Genomic DNA, 23427 nt, shown 5'->3' with positions numbered 1-23427 from the left:
CAGTCCCAATGGACCCGATGCCCAAACCACAATGTTTGTTCCAGCACAACTAATGCAGTATTCTCAGTACCATAATTAAAAAGGATCTGTTTCACAAGGCAAACACAGACACACACAATATTTAAGACACTGTACAATCCCGTCCAAAGCTGAAGAGAGCATTAACCAATGTTATGATGTATTTCTTAAGGAGTAGCCCGATGCCCCTTAATTAGAGGCTGCCTGCTAAGGTACACTCAGCAGGAGAAGAGTTAAGGTTGTATTTGTAACCTGAAATCTCACCTTACCTGGCTTGCAAGTCCTTAACTGCGCAACTTTAATGCGTTCTTATCAGAGCATTTTTATTGAGCCATTATTAACATGGGTTAGATACAATCTAGCATTTCCCATATCCCCCCCCCTCTTCCCCAGCCATTACTTGGGCTACACAAAACAAGAGGCTGAAAGGAAGCACTTAACTCAACCTGTGCTATCGCCCTCCGTACACCCCGCACCGCTAATTCCCTAGCAGCTCCCTGAAACGGGACTCGAGTTTTTGGTTGCTATCTTTCATGCCCTCGGCCAGCCTGCACACTGAAGGAAATTCTCTACTGATAATTAATAAGTTCCCCTGACACCGGCTGCTCATTAATCTATTATTTTGCTCCTCTAATTACTTTTGTCTGTTCGAGTTAACAGTCTCCTTCCCTCATCTGCGCCGCGTCTCACGCAGGAGATGCTGCATGGCAAACGCGACTTTTCTTTGTCCCCGAGTCCCTTGCAGCCTGTGCTCTGTCTGTGGACGCTGAGACTCATCCTGCCGTTTCCTCAGGCTCTCACATGGACTGATGTGCCTCCCCACGTGCCCGTATTTCACCCAAGTTCTGGTGCAGGCAGCTCCAGGCACGAGCTGGGGCTCGCTGCAATGTCTGGGGAACGTGGGCTTCCCGTCTCCACCTGCTCCATCCCCTGGAAGCCTCCTAAATGCTACGAGGAATCCTCCTTGCAGCAGTCAAGTGGCTGTAGATCTCCCCACGGGGAACGGGGGCACTTTCACAATTTCACAGTGCAAGGCCCATCTATCTATATATGTCCTGGGTTCCTCTTGCAATAGCAGCTTTACCCAAAGACTAATAGTCAGCACAAATTAACTCTGAGTCCCTTGGGCAGAAGGGGAGACGGAGGCAGGAACCAATTATTTATTTACTTGGAAGATGCCCAAGTCCAGCAGAGATAAATGCAGTAGATACAAGCGAGCATGCCAGAGAGAGGCTGGAGTTGCAAAGTTTGGAGCCATCTGAGCTTATGCTCTCGCTTGCTCGGATGGGCCTGCACCCAGCCATCCTGCTGCTGCCCGCTTTGCTCCCACGCTGCGCTAACACCGAGGTGGCCACTCGTTGCGAGTTTATGAGAAAGGATGATTTGCTCAGCCAGTGCATGAAAAAAATACACAGTATTTGAGAAGAGTCATATTTTTCGGGTACGGTTCAGCAAGAAAGAAAAAGCAATGAAGAAGAAATAAGAATAACACTTTTGAAAATGCACCTTATAAAAAAAAAAAGTGCCACGTTTTCAGTCTCTCCCATTTTTCTTCAGACAGGAATGGGAGGCACGTTCCAAAGACATTTCTGAAATGCTCAGAAGGCTGCAGAGGGAAAATAGCACCAGTGCTCGCATCACCAGGGCTCACTGCAGCCTTGCATTACCGAAATAACTCACTGCCTTCAGCCAGGAGACTCCCACTGCCATGACAACTGTGTTCGGACCCTGGAGGAAAGCTCCACACTGCAGGAGGCTCAGTGACCCCTGCCCTTGCTGTGGCCATCATGGAAAGCAAGGTCAGGATGGCTTGCCCCCAGAGCCGACTTTTTCTTTGCCCTGGGTCTGTCTCAGTACAGCAGATTCTTGCAAATAACATTTATCTTCCTGCTTTTCCCTGCACATCCTATTCTCTCTCTTGCTCACTATTTCCAAGCTACCACTAGAGCTGGGATACAGATGGTAATTTGCTTCATTAGTGGGACTAATGTGGGGTGGGGGCAGAGGCAGGAGATGATCAGATGACTAAGTGGTAGAAACTAGAAGGGGTGAAAAGGCTTTGGCTCTGTGTAGGGAACTCCCTCTGGACATTACTGTTGTGGCAGGATCCGTGTGCTGCTATGGATGCTGTCATCCCACTTTCATTTGAGTCCTCAGGCTGGACAAGACAGTTGCTCTGGCTCCAGTGCAGCTTGTATCAAGCACTGAAGTCAGTGAAGCCACTGAGATCAGCATAATAACAAAAATGGCGAAGTCTCTCTTTAAATTAAAAAAAAAAAAAAAAAGGGAACAGCTGTAAGCTACTACCTTAACTTTGCCTTTTATTAGTGCATCTTCTTCCTACTGTGGAGAGATAGTGAGAAATATGCTTGCCTGAAGTGCAAATACTTATAGATTACAGCTACAAGGGGGAGGGAGGGAATGCAGCCTTCACATTTTCTTCTTAAGCATAACTTTAAGAACGTTTGGATTAAAACTATTAAATTTAAAATGCTGTGAATTTTCTCTCTTGAACTCACAGCCAACCTCTCTGTATCTTTATGAGCAGGCTACAGCTGTAAACACGGAGCTGCCAATGGGGAGTATGACCTCCAGATAGCAGGGAAATAGCGACCCAGTCCTAAAATATCAGCTCTTTGCCCCAGTGAAGCCTTAGGATACCTGTCACCAAAGTCGCAGCTCTGAGCACAAGCAACCCAAAGCAGACTCGTTAGTTCACATCACTAGAGGGAGACACGATAACACACACACGGGCAGTGCCTTGCACTCTGTAAGGTTTTCTCCAGGCAGTTCAAGTTGACTGCTTAAAGGTGGGATACACGAGTGCTCAATGGCAGGGTCATGCAAAGGAAGGCTGTTAGGGAAAGAGGGTGAGCAGGACAGCACCTACTGCACTAGGCAGGGGCAGGCAGCAGATATTTCCTCTTTTCCTTCTGGTCATGACAGAAAATCCCTAGATTTCAATGTTTTTCTTCTGGTAGGAATGATGGAGAATTTGCTAAGGTTCAACCACTTGCTGCTGGGATCCTACTTACGCTAGTGTGTGGCAATTCCTTCTCCTGTCATCATTAATTACAGCTGATTTTGAACTCTCATCTTCTTGGGTGCTCGGTTTAGACTCCTAGACTTCTGGGATCCTTCGAGACTCTCGCGTGGAAGGACAGGACAGAAAGGAAAAGCTAGTTGTTGCTGAATGTCCTGGTAGTGGCTGTATAGTACTGCACAGACAAGGATATTAAAGCATATGGTGAACTAGAAAAATGCTGTTCTTCCAAACTGGATGAATGTTTTCATATGGACACAAACAAGGTCAGCCTTTAAAACACCACAGAAAAGACCCTAATACCATGTCTGACTCAAAGTGGTGCCCATCCTAGGGGTAGGAAAAACAGAAGTTACCCTGCCAGACTCCAACTTGCTGTTTAAGAACAGCATCTCTACATACCAGGAGAGCCACCAACATGGTACACAACTGCCACATCCCCCCAGCAAAAGCACAGAAAAATGTGCCAGAGGTGGAGCAGCCAAGCACACACCAGAAGACTCCAGATGTTCCTCTCCAGCCACTGCTGAAGGCAGCAAGGCAAAGCTTTTTATTCACCTGTTTTCATTCAGCTGATTTATTCACCTGTTCCCCAGAAATGGTAAAATACCTGTGAAATCTTGCTTTCCTCTCTGTCACAAGTCATGAGGGACAAATCGGAACTGCTAAGAAAACGAATGTTTCCTGTATCAACAGTGTTGGTACTGAAACAGCATCACAGACCATAGGCACAAAAGGAAGAAATCAAAACCATCCTGTCCACTGGGGAAAGAGCAGGGCTTCAGATTATTATAGGTGGGGAAGGGGGCCATGCAATAAAAAGACAGGATTTCTAATAAATAAATAAATAAATAATTTAAAAATAAAATTGCAGAGCCAAAGGAAGTGGGATGAAAATAGAGGCTGAAACAAATTTGGATGCCTGCTAGAGAAGGCTTGAAAAAGTTGAAACTTTGGCTTGTTTCCCAGGCTCTTTGTGAGCCTGCATCCTTCCCCCCACTTCCTCTATAACATTGGACAAGATGGAAACTGGATCAAGAGAGGAAAAAGACATTTTAGAAAGAGTCCCGGAACAAGCAGGGAGTGTATAAGAGGCAAATGGAGAGGCCTCTGTGGAAGAGAAGACCGCATTTTTGCCAGAGGGTATTTTGAGAATACAAGAAATAAAAGGAAGAAAAAGGAGACGTGCTTAAAAAGCATCCTTTCCCCCCCAGCATCCTAAAATTCAGGGTCAAACAAGTACTTTGTAAATCTTAAGGTTACCTGATTAGGCAAAGGCAGTTGGAGGGGGAGAAGAATGGGACATGAGAAGAGTGATGACCCTACTGAGGAAAATCAGTAAATAAATATATCACTCCTTTTCCTCAACTGTTTCACTGAGGTTTTAAGAGCGGAGCAGAGAGGCGGGCTAACTCCAAATCGTTTAGATAACCAAGAACATCCCCTTCCTACTCATCACCACCCAGTGCTTACTGGGTCAACCTGTGATGACTCGGGGTTTTCTGCTGATCTTCTTTGGGCAGAAATGGGCTTTCCCTGCGCAACTCAAAGCCCAGTAGCAAAGCTTTGGACTTCGGCAGCAACGAGAGGCAAGCAAGCACTGGACATAAAGATCAAGGTTGCTCATGTGAACGATATTGCCACCTTAAATCTCATGCCTTCAGAGAGCTCTCTGCTTCCTTCATGTTTCTGCGTTTGACCCTAAAAAGAGACCTGCATGCACTGAAGGAAGATACACGAGTGAGTGGGGGTGTGTGATAATCTGTCCCTTTCAGTTTAGGTCTCATCCTCAACTCGAGTAATTGAGCCCCAAAGCATGAAGTATAACATCCTTCTCAATATTTGTGTTGTGAATAACACCAATATCCAGATTTGTTCACATTATCCTCAGAAACACATAAACTGTTTGAGTCTTGCCAAGTTCCCATCTTTAAATAACTTTCCATGGCAATGAGTCCTACAGCTGTTTATAAACATATTATATGTACACCATCTCAATTACACAGAGCAGGCAGGCACTGCTGTATTCTCTCTTCCTTCTAAACTTCCCCTGTTATGGCAAATTCTCTAAGACTCAATGAGAATTTCTAGCACCCTCTAGGGAGAATCAGACTGGCATATTTGACAAGCGTTCCCATCTCCTTTCGTTTTATGCTGTGACATGAAACTTGGGTGTTGCAATCAATACTTATCTTCTTTGCTCTAGACTGTTTTTTATGCTGTGATTACCGCTGTAATAACTAAGCTCCTTTTTTTTTGAGCCAAAGTGTGTATCTTCAGACTGTCAGGTGGAATGTGAGAGAATCCAAACTCTTCTCTTCCACATCTCACTGCTTCGCTGTGCTGAGGCGAGGGAAGTTGGATTGGGAATTAAATACCTGATGATTTGACACAGGTTTCACGCTGTTATAGGAAAACTGAATGGTTTGCTACTCAACTGGTTATGCACAACCAGTAGGTCCCAGTCATTCAGCCTTATGATAAAACCCAGCGAGATCAATATGCCACAGCGCTTGGGTGCCTATCTCACAGCACCCTGGAGCAAGACCTTCAGGGAGGTTTTACCCACCAGTGCCTTGTAGGAAAGCAGCACAAGGACGAATGGGACTGTTTCTGTCAGTATGACCACTACCTCCTCAGGACAGGAGCTACCTTTTTCTTCTGTTTCTCTACCCAGACAACGGGCTTGGCTGTGAGATCTCCTGGTAGAGCCAAAACCTTGCAACAACTCTCCATGTCCACATTGCTGCTAACCTGATTCACAAGGGGCCACTCTTTAGGGCTTCTGTTGAGAGGGAGGTTATTGGTAAGTATATGAACAAACACGAATTTCTGTTTTTCATATTTTTCTCAGGAAGCTCTTCCAGAAAACCAAGCATCGAGCATGGCTCTGAAAAAGATGGAGAGATGAGGAATGATAAATGATGAGAGAGAGCAGAGCATCTCATAACACGACTGGCCATAGGTGGGTAGGCTGCCCGTGGTAGCCCACACAGAACCTGCCAGCATGATGAACGATGCATGGCCCTGAGCTGGGACCTTGTCCAGGCTGATGTACAACAACTGGAAATTTGATTGGGCTGCATTCAGCGAGGAAAAAAAAAATCTATACCTTTTGTGGGACATGGATCATGGAGGCTATGAGTTAATATTACAGAGAAGAAAACAACAGGATAGCACCCACTCCTTACAGAAAGCCACGGAGGGGAGAATCTGGACTCTGTCCCTTTCAAGAGATGAGAGACTGGAGGATATCCTCCAGTGAAACACTCCTGATGCTGACAACTGCTAGGTCATCTAGTTTGTACTGGAAATGACCAATACTCATTCCCGCTCTGAGTGAACAAACCACAGTTTCCCAATAAAACCAGCTTAGAGGGCTGTTATGGCTGAACATCACATCGTGGGATGACGAAAGCCACATGGCACGGCAGGCTTAACAAGCCCACAGCTGCATCCTGAGTCGCAGGGGAAGCGATCAGGCTGTGCAGGGAGGTGCTGGCCCACTGCTGGAAGCCGCAGGTCAGCAGTCCCTGAAGAGAGCTCTGCTGGCTGGAGGAGAAGAGCTAATGAAGTTGTTCGTGCTCCCAGGCAACGCCTATTAAACTATCCGTAACTAGTTGAACCCCGCTGCCCAGATCCTCCAGCATAATAACCTGTCAGATAAGAAAGAAAAGGGCCTGCCTGACTTTTTCTTCAGCTGCTTTGTCAAAACCCAGTTAGTCAACCATCTGAAGAGGAATGGAGGACGAATGCGAGGCCTTGCGCTGTTCCAAGGAATGTGATTTCCACTTTCATTACTATACACTGCCTAGAATTAAAGCTGATCTGTATTGTCATTTGCCATTTAAATTAAATATTCCCCCCTTATCTGCCTTCTCCCCAGGTGTCAGCACTACAGTCAACAACCACAGCCACACTTCAGCTATCTCACAGGGGAAGGAGAGGAGGTTTTCCTATGGATTTTTTCAGGGCTCGGGGCCTTACAGTTGAAAAATGCCTCCTTCAATTACACACTGAAGGACCAGCAAAGGAAGGGATACAGTATTTTTTAAAGTGACTATTCTACTTCCTAGAGAGGTGAGTGGGCTACGATCATTCCTGAGGCCCAGCAGCATTTAAATGAACCATTGCATGCATCCCTGCCTTCTTTGCATAAGGAGCTACGCTGCTTTCCCTTTGCATTTGTATCTTCCACCTCCCAGCCAACAAGAAATAAATCATTTCTGCGGTTCTAACTCAGGTAATTAGCCAACAAACACTATTGACCAAATCAATGAATGAAAGAAACAGCAGACAAATTTGCTAATGAACTCCTTCAGGAGAGTGCACAAAGAAAAAGTAATTTGGCCCTCTCGCCCCCCAGTGCTGGTTTAATTTCACAACCTGTCCATTCAAAACCTCCTACACAAGCTCAATAACGCTCGGTCTTCCAATTCTGCAGTCACGAGTTTAACCACAAAAAGATCCACAGAGAGAGAGAGATTTTAGAAACCTTTACAATGTCTAAAATAGCTCTTTGATGCATAGCAGATGTCCTCAAAACCAGCATGAACGGAGCCAAAATGCTTCACAATCCTGGAAAGAGGAGATTCCAAGATAAGACAGATGTTTCTAACTGCAGCAGCTCTGGAATAGATTTGGGATTTGTATTAATCGTCAACCTCAAGGAAAATATTTAAAAGAAACCCTTGTGTCCCCCATTTTGGGCCATGTGCCTTACTGGGCTACGTGCTACATGAAGACCTGATGTCTGGCTGAAAGCAGTTCTTCTGCATGCGTAAAAGATAACAGATGGGTTGAGATGCAGAAAGAGAGAGAGTACAACATGCAATGAGACGTGGAAGTGACAGACTGGGGACTGCCTGTCCTTCATCCCCAGCTCTAGCTGCTTAGGAGGGGGGATGCTTGCTAGGATTCACTGCGGAGGGGTGGTCTGAGGATGGATTGGAAGGGGGCCAGTGAGATGGCACTGATGGATGCTAGCAAGGCAATGCCTCTGAGACACATGGCACAGGGGGAAAAGTGTGAGGGGGGCATGCTGGAAGACTGAAAAACAGACCCCGGAAAACCGACACTGGAATTGAAGTGGGGGTGGGATTCCCCAGTCCTGTTGTTTACCAGAAGGGATTGCCAGAGTCGAAATATGCTCTGAGGAGCCCTAGGAAGAAAGAGAAGAAGTCTGTCTGATACAATGGAGAAGGTGGTACAACTGGGGAAAAAAAAAAAAAAAAGGCAAGAGCATGCAGCCAAATGAATGAGTCAGGACAAGAACCTTCATATGGCTGTGCTGAACAATGCAGCTGATGTGTATCAGGCCCTAGTTTTCATCAAGATTTAATCTAGTCCTCTTGTAAATCCCTTAATTCAGACAACATTAGGCTGCACTCACAGAATAGCCAGGGAGCATCTCCCACTGAAATACAAGAAAGAGTGAGGTGGAGGACCAAAACACTGAAGCAGCAGTAGGATGAACGACTCAGTAATAAATCAACTCTAAGAGCAGAACTGCCAAAGTCAGAAAATTTTGAGTACACATAATTAAAGGTGACAAAGATAGGACCTGTTTTCTCATACATGCCAATGGCACAACTGTGCTTAATACTGAAAATATCAGAAAGTCAGGTAGTCACAATGATATCACTAAATATTAGTGTTCCCCCCATCGGCTCTGCCCTTCCCACTTCTTCCTGGCAGTCTTTACCCATCTTCTTTCTTACAGTATTGCTAGAAATGGGCCAAAAACACAAACTGCGTATCTGGCTTTCCAATACACGAAAGCTCAGGAGGACTTTGGTTTGGCTGAAGGCATGAGAGAGGAAATTTGAATAAACCCAGTCTGAACCACAGACCTCAAATCCGGGTGCTTCTGGATGCAGCACTGGGATTGGGCCCTGTTCCAGTATCTCGTTCTGCCCATCTCTCCTTAACCTTCTTTGTGCAACTCTTCCCTTTCCAGCTGCTGAACTGCAGTGAGACAGCTGGACTGTCTCTACCACGTGCAGAAAGCTTGTACTCTGCACACCTCAAGCCCTCTTTAACCCTTTGTAGATATGGGAACATCACAGAATGCTACTCATATAGAGCTAATGAATGCTTTCTCCATCCACGTCAGATGACAAAAATATCTCATGGCAAAAAAAAAAATCCAGTAAAGGGCTCTCTCCTCAAAGGAGATGAGGCAGAAGAAGAGAAGCCCACCTCTTGTTCTCATCCCAGGGATAACTTTTTAAGAGATGAAGGTTTCCTTGCAACCCAAGCTGCTATCCCCATGGAGTCTAACTATTGAAAGGACATTCTCCTTCCAAGCTTGCCATGTCCTCAAACATGGGAGGTGCACTTAGATAGCAGAACAACGCTGGTGAACAATTCTGCTTCCACCCTGCTCTTCACTCATCCTGCAGATCAAACACTTCCTTTATTCAACTCACAAAACACAGAAACACTGTCTGCCAAAGTGGAGAGTAATATAATATCATCTGTGCCATTACTTTCCTCTCCCTTTTAAGGCAAATCAATGGGAAATAAACTCAGCGTGTTTTTTTTTGTTTGTTTTTTTTGAAAGATACTCTTCCATGTAATGTCTAAACAGAAATCCTTCTCTCTCTGTCTCTCTCTCCTTCCCTCCCCAGCAGTGTTTTTTCTCCATCCCCTTGATGTTCATTACCAGCAGTAGAGATTGAAACAGCTAGATGAAGACCAAAGCTAAACAGAATTACAAGTCCAATTCTGTAGAGCATCTACTGAAGTAATTTCAGTTGTTCCCTGGGACAACCTGGTTATCGCTTTGGAGGTCATGCTGCAAAACATGCTTGCAGTGCATTTATGAGCCTTGCCGCTTCTTTACAGCTGCCTGAATTGCTACTGAAACTTTCAGTAATGTTGTAAGAGAAAACTACTGCACAGCTCGCAAATCATCAGCACAGTACAGTCCTGTTGGGTCACTTACCTGTCGGGGTGAGGTGCCTCCAGGTGATGACAGGCTCAGGACGTCCATTTGCCATGCAAACCAGGGTCACGTTGCTGCCCTCATTCACGGTGATGTCCGAGGAGATATTGGAGATCTTTGGTGGAACTGTGAAGACAAAAGAAAGTTGGACGTTGTTACTTCTGGAGGACAGCTGGTCTGACTTATTAACCTGTCTACTTATTAATCAGAGGCAGCCACAAACCCCTCTTACAGGCTGTGCTCCTCATTACTACCTGGTTTTCTGAACTGTATCAGTGCTCCAAGTACAAGGTCCTGGCTTCTCAGTAGACAAGAAAATCAATTCAAGTGCAACAACCTTTTGATGGTGCAGGCACGTAAAAAAAAAAGAATGGAGAAAGATACAGGGAGCAGCGGTCCGATTTCAGGAGTATGCATGGGGTGAAGCAGCCAGGAGGGGGGAGAGGAAAAATGAAGCAGAGATGCAGGCAAGGTCGCAGTTGAGCCAGGAAACATTGAAAAAGCAGAGCCTTCGGGCTGTGAGAAAGCAGCCAGCATCGACTAGGGAGAGCACCTGACACAGCACCCCCAGAAAGTCCAACAGCGATGGGAAACCAGCATAACTCACGTCAAAAATCACACAATGAGGAGACCAAAACAGCGTCTCCAGGAAAGCCTCCTGCACCAGACTTCCTCTAGTTTCCTTAATTTTCTCTTCTGGGAGCTGTCTTACAGGGGTACGTCTGCTTCAAGGAACTACAGCTAGAAATGAACGGCTTTTTTGGCACCTGTGATGCTCTGTGCCTGGGGGCCTGGTGGCTGCAGGCCTCCAAGCCTTCTCCCTGGGGCAGGGCAGGCCGTGGCTGCTTCTCCTTCCTCACATCACGTCTCTCTTCCATGCTTCACACCCAGGAGGAGGTGAGGGAGTTTGGCTAAAAGGGAATCTTCTGATTTTGTTTTATTTTTTCCTTTCCCCAGCATCCAAACGTGTGTGTAGCGAGGAATGAAACAACATCATTTTCTGCTTTGCTTACCGCAGAGTAAACAGCCACCTCCCCTTCCCACTTCTTGGCAGGCCCTGGTGTGGAGCTTCAACCACCCTGATACATGCTGGATGGGTGAAAGCGGTGGGATCAAGCAGCCCAGGAGATACGGGGATTCAAGAGTTAAATACGTATTAATGGTGTGCTCTTGCAGCAAAGGACAACCTTATCCTGGGTTATATTAGCAAGAGCATGGCCGTGTAAGTGGAAAAAAAGTGATTCTCTCTCTCTCTATATATTTATACGGTGCTTCAGATGTTGTCTCACAAGCACTAGCCCAATCTCGGTCTGCCCAGTACAAGGATACCACTGACACAGAGGAAGGAGCAAGGCTGCCAGAGGGCTTCCAAGATACTCAGAGGGCAGCAAGCACTTGACATACAAGGACAGCACAAGAGTGAAAGAAAGATGAGTGAAGATCTTATTGCTGTCGACAAACACCTAGTGGGAAGGTGCAGAGCAGACAGACAGGCTGTTCTCAGAGGTGCACGGTGAACAGCAAAAAGCAGCAGACAAGAGCTGCTACGTGGGCAAAACTCTGACTCAAAATGAAGTAGAAGCTTTCATTTTGGCAAGGTTAAAGATAGGAACTGGCTCCCCGGAGAGGAGGTAGAATCTCTGTCCCTAGAGATATGCAAACCTTGCTTGGATAAAACCCTGAGCAGCTTGCTCTAACTGGCACCAAGAGGGAAGGAGAAGGGAATTTGGAAGCTAGTCTGCTGTGCAGGAGCTTGAGTTGACGGCTGAGCTCCTGGTGAAGCAACCAAAGCAAGGCGTGTTGGGGAAACAGTTGTCTGCACCTGGGTCCCCTTCCCAGGAGAGGAGGAATTTCAGAGCAGGGATATCTGCCTTGCAGCACAGCACCGGGTAAAGCGAAGCACAGCAGAAAACTGTCCCCTTTCGCTCAACATCCCCTGACAAACACAAGCCCTGCTAGATTTTTACATCAGTGATTCACTGTAAGCCATCAGTCGTGCATCCCCACACAAAGGGAGAGGTCGGAGAGGACAGAACAAAGCAAAATGAACGTTATTAGAAAAGACCGATGATGTCAAAAATTAGATCCCATCGCGTTGAGGGGTGCAGGAGAGTTTCGCTGGCGGTAAAAGAGATCCATTTCCTGCCTCCTCATTTATCACAGCCCCTATGCCTGGGATTTTCTGCACAGCAAAATCGGGCCCATGGAGAGCCTCCACAGGAGCAGGGGGTCTGGGGGGAGCTGCCACCCACCCATGGGGGACCCGTGCTGGAGCAGTTTGCTCCTGGGGGATGGACCCTGTAGGATGGAACTGTGTGGGAGCAGTGCTTGAGGAGCTGCAGCCTGTGGGCAGCCCATGTGGGATCAGTTTGGGAAGGACAGCATCCATGGGAGGGACCCCACGGGGAGCAGGGGTGGAGGAGATGAAGCCTCGGGGACTGACCGCAGCCCCCATTCCCCTGCCCTACTCAGGGGAAAGGAGGTAGAAGAGGGTGGATGGGGGGGAAGGGGTTCTTGTTTTTCTGTTTGTTCATTTTTTGTTTCTCACTGCTCTAGCTTGTTAGCAATAGGTAATAAATTACATTAATCTCCCTATGCTGAGTCTGTTTTGCCCGGGATGATAATTGTTGAGTGATCTCCCTCTCCTTATCTCAACCCTTGAGCCCTTTCCATCGTATTTTCTCCTCCCTTCTCTTTCAGGAGGGGGAATGAGAGAGCAGTTGGGGTGGAGCTCAGCTGCCCACAGCTTGGGGTTCGCATCAGGAAAAAAAAGCCACACAAAAACCAAGAAAAGGCCTGTTCTGGGCTAAGCTGAAGTAGGTCTAGCAGATGGAGGCTCTGGCAGAGCGGTCAATGCCTGACCAAATGGTTGAGCGGGCAAAGCCGCGACTGGGCATCAGCAGCGGAGCTGCAGTGAGGACACGTGCACCCTGCCACCTTCCAAAGCCGTCAAGTCGTTTTAGTTTGCAGCGCATCAAATACACTCAGAAAATACAAACAGATCTGGCCATGCAGACCAAAATGCCCAAGAGGAGGAAGATGTGGCCAGATGGACGTATCTGGCTTTTCAACGGAGGCAGAGAAGGGCATTCAAGGCTGAAATCCTGTTAGGAGTGTAATGGCTGGTTGCCGTCAGCTGCCACCTTGGTCGGAGGGCAAGGAAAGGCTGAGAGGGAGGGGAATAGGGTAGGAAATAATCTCCCTGTGAATTAAAAAACAAAACAAAACAACAACAAAAAAAAAACAGTTAATTTTAGTCTGTTTAAAAGCCAGCCGGCATTAAAAGTGACCAGATCTTAGTGGACAGTAATTTCTCTCAGAATAATAATAATAAAAAAAAGTCAGACACTTAATTTTCAGGGTGTCAAGGCAGCGTTTTAAAATGCTGAAACTGTCAGCACCAGCAACAGTTAGCATTGCCTCCTTGGCACTTGTCATTACTTTGCACACACCTTTTTAGGACAGTCTTGAAATGAGAAGCTTTGACCTTATTATTTTTTGCCCATGTGTGGGCTGTGTGATGTTTTCACGGTTCCAGACTGCTGGAAGTGTGATTGCTGAGAAAAAAAATAATAAAAAAAATCTGCTGGGCCCAGGAACTTCTGGAGGTGTCACAGCTTCCTTTTGCCCAGGCATCTTTTGGGTGACACTCATCTGGAGAAACCTCGTGCCTGGCCTCTGTGAGCCATTAGCACGAGCAGAGCCACCACAGCACGTGAAGCAGGGACTGATTCTGGAGAGCTAGAAACAAGCTGTGGGAAGAATGGCTTGAAACTTGTATAATTTATTTCTTCTACGTTTCACATCTACTGGACAAGTCTGAGGCCAGCTCAGCATCTCCTCACACACGCCACTGGTAATAAATAACAAATACCAAACTAACCAGCAGACATTCTTCTTGGGAAACTCCAATCTGGAAGAGCAGGAGGCTGCAAGGCAGAAGGGGGGCAAGGGCAGAGCTGGCATCAAAATTCAACTCTAAGGCACAGCTCAGTGACAGAACTAGGTAGGAAGGGGCTGCGCAGAACCTGCCTTGCACTGAGCCTGTGCAAGTTAATTGCTGTCAATCCTTCACTTTCATGACAACTGCAACTCACATTAATTTAAATAATAAGAAAGACGGAGACATGAAAAATAGAGCACACTCCCCCAGCGCAATCACTGTTGCTCTCAAGATGAAAGCAAGTGATTTGTTTCCACAAAACATTACTGTGTCTCAAAAACACCCACTACAGCAGTTATTACAAGCCAGGGGCCGCATACAGGAGGCAGCGAGGAAACCACAAACAAGAGAAAGCACAACATCTGTTGTTGTTATCCTTACCTTTTATGACCAAAACCCTTGAGAGCTCAAAACTCCTCCTGAGATATTAGCTGGGATTGCGTGGGCCAGGTCAGCGTTATCATTTCAGGCTATGGAAGTAGGTAATGAGTGATGCTACACCTCTAATCTCCTAGGAAATGAGTCAGCCCGCTGCTAAGAGATGTGAGCTCGCAGCCGCAGCCAGGAGGCCAGCTCCCGAGTACCTTTCCAGGAGTGCAACAGGGGACGGAATAAGAAAGCATCAAGGCCAGCCTTGCTGGTTCACAGCTAGACTGCCTGGCTGCTCCCTTTTAGCTAACGGGGCTCTGCCTAGGACTTGGAGTTGCAGTCCTACACTCTGGAGCAGCTGCTCCCCGTTCTGAAATCACAACATTCAGGTGTTTTGTCAATAAGTCACAAAACACATTAAAAAAAAAAAAAAAAGTAATTCCTACCCCAGAGAGCTAAAATACAGCAAAAGCCATTTAACCTACCTGAGAAGCAAACAGCAGCAAAAAGAAGAAAGCCCAACAGCCCTTTATCTCCATTTAAGCACTCTAACTGCTCGTCCCAAGAAGGGCGCCTTGAATACGGGCAAGAAAGTTACCAGGAGCCCTGCCACACATCCCCATTAGTTCGTTACCTCCTCCGGTCTGTTTACTTCCCTCTCTATTGGCAATCAGGACCCCCATCTGCTGGAGAAAATAAGACTCCCACCCACTGATCCGCAGGAGCCCCTCGCTTTCAGGGCAAAAAGCAAACCTCAGGACTTCTCTCCGAAGTCAAAGGAACTTTGCAGCCACTAAAGCCCTCCGCAGGTGCCTATCAATTAGCCTCCAGAGTTCTCATTTCCTTGTCCCCAGCTCCCAATTAACAGCACTTTGCAACAAACACAAAGAGGCTAATAGGCCCCAAGGCAGAGGCAGGGGGGATGCTGACCACCGCAAGGCCCTTGAATGCTTCAGAGCTGCCACCTTGCTCACCACAATCAGGGGTCCTTTTCTGGGGCAATTAATTGACAGCAAATTGGCCTCATTAGTCATTGTTTAGGCAAAGCGGGAGTGGGGAGAGAGGGCTTGAAGAAGGGGCTGAGCTGCTAAACACAACCAAATGGTTTAATTTCCCTCTTCGGTGTGCAGCAGGCTAATGGCAGCTTTCTGCAGCAGTGACAAGGAACAGCTTGTTGCTGCTTAGAGCCGCGCGGGGAGGGCTGCAAAGTAAAATCCAGACACCCTTTGGGACGTGGCATGCTAATGTTGGGGAAGCACTTCACAGATGAAATGCAACATGAGAGCCGAGATGTGTTTCTTTACGCTCTGATTCATGCTGGAGCCTCAACCAGAGAGGGATGAAGCTGTCACCGGGGCAGGAGGGCAGAGACTGAAGTTGTTGAACTTCCCTGAAGAGAGTGTACTCTGAAAAACCCCTCTGACTTTCTGCTCTGCTTGGTTTGCTTCACCCTGCTAGCGCCTCTCTCAGCGGCCTTAATGCTCTGGTGAAGTAGAAGGAAACGCTGAAGGCTTGGTTTCGTGTTGCGTTGTGTTTTTTAAATCTCCTGGGAATGAAAAAAAGCTCTCCAAGCACACTGCAGCGCTTTTACAAGGTGCAAAAACCGCTTCTTTCTACTGTCTGATGGGGGGGTGTCTTATCGCTTCCATCCCTGGCAGCCTTTGGGGAACAGCCCACCCCAGCCAGAGCATGGGAACCGCTGAACAGATTTGCAGCCACCAGCCCACTCGTGGCCCAGGGTGGCAGATTCCCAGATTTCCTCCCGAGCATCGCTCGGAAACACGGAGAAACTGGGCTGAAGGGAGCACGGGGGCTGCTGGCTTGGCCCTCGCGTCAGAGCGAGCTTCCCTCTTCGTGCAGCTGAGCCTCACCCGCCGGGATGCCACAAAGGAAATGATTTAAATCCAAACGGGGACGGCGCCGAGCGCGCTGGCTGGGAGCAGGGGAGCAAGCAGGATGCTGTAAATCAAAGCCGGGTGGGAAGCCCCCCCAAGAACGTGTCAGACCTCGCTGTATTCGAGGAGAGTCGGTGCTGACAAGCCAAACCTTTTCGTCCAGAGGAAAGCTCTGCCTCATCTGATACACATTTAAGCGCCCCGGCTATTTTTCCACGTAAAATTGCGTGGCAAACTCTCTCGGTGCATTGTTTCCTTGCAGGGAGAAGCATGGGGTGTAATGTCCAGCATGGCTGGGCTGCTCTAGCTGTCAGCCATCGGAGAAGTCAGCACAGAACCGGGCTCTACTGCTTACATTCATTTTCTCTGATTTACTTTTTTTTTTTTTTTTTTTTTTTTAAATTTGTCTCCATGAAATTGTCAAGAGAGAAATTATTCCACTTCCTGACTGAGGGAGAAACAGAGAGAAGCAAATATCTCGAGTCTCCAGCCAACCTCATTTCTCAGCGCGCTGATGTGATGCTGTGGGACAGGGGTAGAAGCAGTCTCAGTCCTGCTCTGAGCCCAGTGCCTCAGCTTTAAAACCAGACTCCAGCCTTTTTCCCTAATGCAGTTCCAGCTCCAGGCCTGAACCCCAGCCCTGGTCCCATGCTGACACCACTTCCCCTAGGATTTCTGTTGTCTCCCTACCAAAATGGGTAACCAGCCCTCCTCTTCTGGTGCAGATCAGGACAGCGGGTTCCCAGCTGCATGCTGAGCACAAAGCACAAGCCAGCCATGTGCCTGATATCCCCTTATCTCCAGATTTGGACCTCTGCATATGAAGTATTGGTTCCTTGCTACGCCATTTCTTTTCTTCCCAATTAATGAATCAAATTTACGCCGGGGTTGCAGTGATCCGCTTATCTGTGGTTCATTCGTCTCCTTAAACAGCAGCTCTGCGCGTTTGCCATTGGTGCTGCTTGGGCTCTTTCAGCTTGAAAAACGGCCTGCAAGTGCTTTCTAACCAGCCCTCCTCGAGAAGCCTGCTGTGAAAGCACAGCCTTGTTCGCAGGACATGTGTAAGCAACAACAGAAGTGCTTGCCACGCTCATCCCAAGGGATTAACCCTTGGACCGCTGCCTAATCCCAAGCACTTCAAGGGCCACAGATGTACACAGCATTTGGTCTTTGTGCTTCAAGTGTGTTTATGTTTTCCCTCAGACCCTTTGTTTTAAAACCTGGAAGCATTTACATGCAGGACTGACATAATACGTGATCTTTTCTTCTGCAGATATAGTCCACCATCCTGGAAGATAAATTCGGTGAGAAAAAATCTCCTTGGTGTCCAGGTCCTCCAAATGCACCCTCAAGCGTTTTGTTAAGACAAAACTTTTTCATAGAAATATTAAATGCATTGGATGTACATGGGATTCAGCAAATCCTAATGTACAGCCTTTTTTGGGCTCAATTCAAAGCCCAGGGAGCTCCTCCTTTGATGTTAATGGCCTTTGGACAAATTCTTTTAAAGCAAGAATGGGTGATGGTTTCAGGAAGCGTTGCAACTAGAACAGGAATGCTTTATTAGACAATTAAGAGAAAGAAAAAAAAAAAAAAAAAAAAAAAGCCAGATTATGGCTTTTTAACTGAGTCCCTGCAGTCTAGTTGCTGCCTATCAACTTTTTTCGGGAAGTAGACTAGAGAGCACAAGCCAAGGCATGGGAAGAAAACACAGAGAAAAGCTAATGTCATTCCAGGGCAAGAGGTACAGGTTCACAGAGCAGGGTTCGATGAGTTATGAAGATGACTGGGATTTCCTGATTAGGAAAGCAGGGGATGAAGTTAATTTCAGCTGACATCCCACTCTGGATGAAGACAAGGTTGTCCATCACAAATTTATGGTCAGGAGAAACATAGCCAAAGTGTTTTGTTTGTTTTTGTTTGCTTTTCGTTTGTTTGTTTATTGATTTGTTTTTGAGATTGTATACTTTTGCTTACGTTCAGCTCTTTAGGGACAGATGAGACAGAAGAGAACAGCCTTCACGGACCACCAGATGGAAATCTACACCCTGGCTGAAAAGGCAGTTCTCTTCAAGCTCTGTTCTCAGATTCCTTTGGCCGCCCATGGTATATCCCACAGCCTCTGCGATAAACCACAGGGAGGTGCATACAATGTTCTAAGTGTCTTGTGCATACCGCACACCCAAGGATCTGGCTCCGTTTCAACCGAGACAGACAGCTTCTCCGTGACGAACCTCTCACTCCAATCAAATGCACGTGGTGGATGTAAACCAGCTTTTACTAGTGGGCTTTCCTTCCTTGCACATTAGAATGAGCAAAATGGAGTGGGACAGCTTGCTGTAAGCACCTTTTAAGATTGCTTTCAGGCTTCTAGGAGAAGTACAAAAGTAGTGTAGTATTTTGGGACTGCTAGCTTTGTTTCTAGTACAAAGTATAGAGACCAATGCAAAAAATCCCATACTCAAACCTTTACATACTTTGGATAAAATTCACTCCTGCGTGATTCACACAGTTTCCCCAGGAAGAAGACTCACTTTGTCCAATTCAATGAATGATGACTGTCTATAACAGAAGCCACCATAGCTCATTACTGAGTAGTCAGGTCAGCAATAAGAAGATTTAGCACAGAGCAGCTGCCTCTTCTGATGCTGAAAGCCCCGCCAAAAATGAACCTGAGCCAAAGCCTCATCTCCAAAAAGTTGCGAATTCTGAGCACGAAAAAGACTCAAAGTGCAACTCCACATTTTTTTCAGCTTGGGTTGCTCAGCGCATTCCTGCATTGTCACTATTGCTGGATCCACAGATGGTGGCCTTCCTCAACACACGCAGCTATGAAATGCCAGCTGCGAGACCTTCAATTGTTAGCTATTGTTGAGCTCGGGGAGAGCTGCAGCAGCGCCTTTTCTAAAGGCCACAATGTTATCATCAGCCATCTGAGAAGGGAGAGACAGAGAGTTCAAGGCAAAGAATCCCTTCTGTCAGAAACACTCCTCTGGACAAATCTGATCCAGCAGAAAAGACGAGAAAACAAATCGCGTGCTCCTGAAGTGAAGGCATCTTCAGACAAAATCAGCAGCTGGCTGGAGCTGAGATGTAATTGCGGTGACTTCCTTCCCACAAACCGACCGAGAGGCGAGGTTTCTTGGGGAGGCGAGTTTCTGCTACCCGAGCTTCCCTGCCAGAAGAAAGAGCGCTCTGTTTCGGTTCAGCCACGTGCAGCAGCACCTTGAGGTCTGGGAAGTTTCCCACTGTTTTTGTTTTCCCAGCTTCGCCGTGTGGTAAGGACACGCTGCGTATGCGCAGACAACCGCAAGGGATGTGAGGGATGGATTCCAGGAGCTCTGCTCTGTAAACACATTACTGGTGCCATTTCAATTAAAGGAGAATCTCTCCCAGACGGCCAGGCACGAGGCTTATTCCCTATAACCTGCAACTTTATCGAGGCACATAAAAACGCTGGCTGTCCCTTTTCCCCCAGTTCAAGTCTGAACTCTTCAAAATTGACAGGATTATTATTATTTTTTTTTTCTTTCTGGTGTTTTTGCAGCGTTAGCAAACAGAGGTACTTAGCATATTATGTGCTAGGACTGCAAAGAGGTAGAAGGGACCAGAGCCTTGGGCATGCAAATTCCACTGGAGCTGATAGGAATTACCCACCCAGATCATCCTAGGAGGATGGGACCATGTCTCAGAATGGTATATCAGAAGACTGGGTGTTTACAAGAAAGCAGCAGCAGGATTTTGTAAGAAGTTTCAGAATAGTGAGTATCAAATTGAGAAAAAAATAGGTAGATATTGGTCTTTTAGGAGGATAAGGTTTCATCCAGAGAAGATCTCCAGCACCCTTATGCTGAGGCAACTGCTCTACAGACACCCTTTGTCTAAAGTTTTGCAAGAAAAATCTCCCCACCACAGAAATCTAGCACTACTGGCTGAAGAGCAGGAATGAGGTGATTCCCCCTATTGCTCAAAAGACAAAAAATGCTAATCAAAACCACATATGCTTCCACCACAGCAAGGGATCCAAAGCTAAGCCCAATGGAAAAACACAAATCACATCTCTGCAGTAACAGCATGTCTGCATATGAGCACCTCTAACATCCCAGTTAGCACGATAAGCAGTCCTACCCGAAACTGAGGAGAGGAATGACTTGGTAGGCCTGGGATCCCAGGTTCTGCGACTGGTGTGCTGCACGCTTTTCCTATAACCTTGAGTAAGTCAGGCCACCTTTCTGAGAGCCACTTGTCCTTATTCTCAGTGAATTACCGTGTGCAAGATGTATGGCATCCCCTTCACCTCTACAGCTCCAAACCATCAGCAGAAGGGGTAGGGGAAGAATTTCTCCAAAGCCTCACACTGTTAAAGGGAGTTCCCTCTGAGGAATTGTCATGCTGCAAACTTCCCTGGCACAGCAAAAAGTGCAAACCCAAGGCAGATTCTGATTCTTCTTTGCTAATAGAAAATAAAACACTCTTTTACAGGCTGAGGGAGTTGGGGTTGTTCAGCCTGGAGAAGAGAATGCTCTGGGGAAACCTTATAGTGGCCTTCCAGTACCTAAAGGGGGCCTACAGGAAAGCTGGGGAAGGATTCCTAAAAAAGATTTAATTAGGTATCAGGAAGAAATTCTTCACTATGAGGGCAGCGAGGCACTGGCACAGGCTGCCCAGAGAAGCTGTGGATGCCCCATCCCTGGAGGTGCTCAAGGCCAGGCTGGATGGGGCTTTGGGCAACCTGGGCTGGTGGGAGGTGTCCCTGCCCATGGCAGGGGGGTGGAGATGGGTGGGCTTTAAGGTCCTTTCCAACCCAAACCATTCTGTGCTTCTAAACTGGTTTTCCAGAATGCAAATAGGGAGAGTCAGCCATGTTGCTCATAGATCCAAGGGAAATAGCAAGGCCCACAAAACTCTGCACAAACTGAAAAAAGGAATAAAAGTGTAATCAATATAGTTAGGGATACTGATGGATGAGAGGGATGCGCTCCTACGCTTTCTCTCCTGATGGTCATGATATACTGGAGCCTGCAAAACTGATTTCCTTAAAGTATGAAGAGCGATAAAAATAGAAGAAATTTTGCATCAGAACACAATGATGAAAACTCTGCCAAAGCCTAAAGGAAAAGCAGAGATATAACCGAGATGGCATCACACTATGGATCAACCTGCCACTGGATCAGGCACAGACACTCATGACAAATGGGCACAAGGGATGCGGCGCAAATACAGTGTGACACCATATCCTGGGCATACGCTTGATGTATGGAGGATTAAATACCACACACACACATTGTCCTGGGTAGATTCTATCTAGTGTTGACAGATACCTGAGGGATCTGTCTCTTTCTTTATACACTTTGGCAATTGCCATGCCAACACAGGATTATGGGACCGGGGGGGTGAGGAGGAGAGATCATTTGCTACTCTGTTTAACAGAGGCCTTATCCTCTGGGGGGATTTTGTCAAGATGCTGGACTTCTTAAATGATATTTCTACCTGCCTTAACACATTTGGGGTTGATGGCCATTTCTCCTTTCCTCTGTTCCCGTGACACAACGTCTCACTCCTCCGCAGTCCCAAACCAGCCTTAAAGCAAGCGTGGCTTCTGTAAGCCGGGCTGAAGGCTGCTGCCCTCAACCCCCGATCCCACGCATGCTGCAAAGAGAGAAGAAAGTAGGTAACGTGCTGCAAAGCCCGATTCCTTTCCCCCTCTGACTGACGGCTCCGTTTGTCAAGAGAGACAGGCTGTCTTGAGCCTGAGATAGCTAACTATCACCTGGGGAGGCTATTAGAGGGAGAGGGAGGGAGAGGACGTCAGACAGAAACACAGACATGGCCAGACAGACAGAGGGAAAGGTGAGCTGAGGAAGTGGAAAAAGGAAAGGAGTGACAGAAGATTGCAGATGAGAGAAAGACAGTAGCACTTGATGAATTAAGTTGTCAACTTTGGCATCACCTGTGTACCTTGTCATGCCAATAAATTCATTGAAGCTGAAGCTGCACTGAGAGTTAAGAGTGAGAGTGCTGATGGAAGGAAGAAATAACAGCCCATTTAAAGACTCAGAGCAATTTATTAGTTACCTCCGAAGGGAAGCAGTGACACCAGGGAAGGAGAGGTGCTCCCCCATCACGCTGGGCAGGAAAACTCGTTTTGGATTCGAGACACCCACCCAGCTGCACTGCAGACTGCAAGGAGATCGACAGAGACCTGGTTCAAGAAGGAGAAACGCAGGGAAGAGACTCGCTGACGTCCAAGGGGAGCAGTGCAGATGTGCTTCTTTGTGCCTCAAGCCATCCCTTGACACGTGGAAGGAAGATGCTGACAACAAACAGGCAAACGTTCGTGGTGTGAGAGGAGGCAAAGGGTGCTGAACGTGGTCAGCACTGCAGTACTGGGGGAATGTGGACAGCGGAGATGGAAACCACAGCTCCGGAACAGAGGGGTGCTGTGATACAAAGCTGAGAGGGAGATAAAAATCTGCTGAGTTTGAAGTTGGAATCACAGCACCAGTTGGGCAGGATTACTGGAGGGATTTCCTTCCAAGAAGGAGAAATGAGCACTTATACTGCATTTTGCTCCTGAAACTTCCTGCCTCTTCGAGAGCTCTCATTTGGCTGGTGGTCTGTGAACTGCCAAGCAGCCAAGACAAAGCTGTCCTGCCTGTGGTCCCCCGAGCTGCACAGTGCAGCTCTGTTGGCTGCCTTCAATTTGATAGGAAATGAGCACGGGGAGCCCACTGAGCCAGGCTCCGTTCTGATCTGACTGGTCCCCACATCAGATCAGCTGTAGTGCCCTCAGGCTGCGGCGCGGTATTAAAGTTGAGGGCAGCTTTAATCTGCTCTGCTGTTTGCACAGTGGAAGCTGTGCTTCACCTACTGGGAAATCACAGAGACGTCCCTCATTTGAGCAAAGTGGGCATTTCTTTTCCAGGAGTTGTGATCTGTGGGTTCGTGCAACTTAGTTTAAACGATCCAAACTGGTGGCTGCCAACTTTTCTCACTCTGAGGACACCTTGCAATTTCCCAGGGGAAGTACAGGCTCCGTGTAGTGAACGTAACCCTCCTGACAGCTGGTTCTGCTTTCCTGAGGTGCACAGGCTTCTTGGGAGGCACAGATGGAAGGGGGAAGATGACTCGGTGAAGGACCTGGGGGTGAGAAGGTAAGCTGGTGCTTAGCTCAGCCTGCAATGCGGAACAAGAAGGGTGAGCTGAGGAG

The 23427-nt window shown here is 47.3% G+C and overlaps 1 protein-coding gene across 7 annotated transcripts in view; it reads right to left on the bottom strand.

The window, feature by feature from the left end:
• LSAMP (limbic system associated membrane protein) overlaps window positions 1-23427 on the bottom strand; it is an 876454-nt gene that overhangs the window by 89987 nt on the left and 763040 nt on the right. For all 7 annotated transcript variants that reach the window (XM_027463055.3, XM_027463047.3, XM_027463033.3 and 4 more), the window contains one exon: window positions 10011-10136. In XM_027463055.3, coding sequence (XP_027318856.1) covers window positions 10011-10136 — 126 coding nt within the window. The remainder of the gene's footprint in view (window positions 1-10010; window positions 10137-23427) is intronic.

Source organism: Anas platyrhynchos, chromosome 1, assembly GCF_047663525.1.
Source record: "Anas platyrhynchos isolate ZD024472 breed Pekin duck chromosome 1, IASCAAS_PekinDuck_T2T, whole genome shotgun sequence".
NCBI classification, from domain to species: domain Eukaryota; kingdom Metazoa; phylum Chordata; class Aves; order Anseriformes; family Anatidae; genus Anas; species Anas platyrhynchos.
This window is presented reverse-complemented; position numbering and strand designations above follow the sequence as displayed.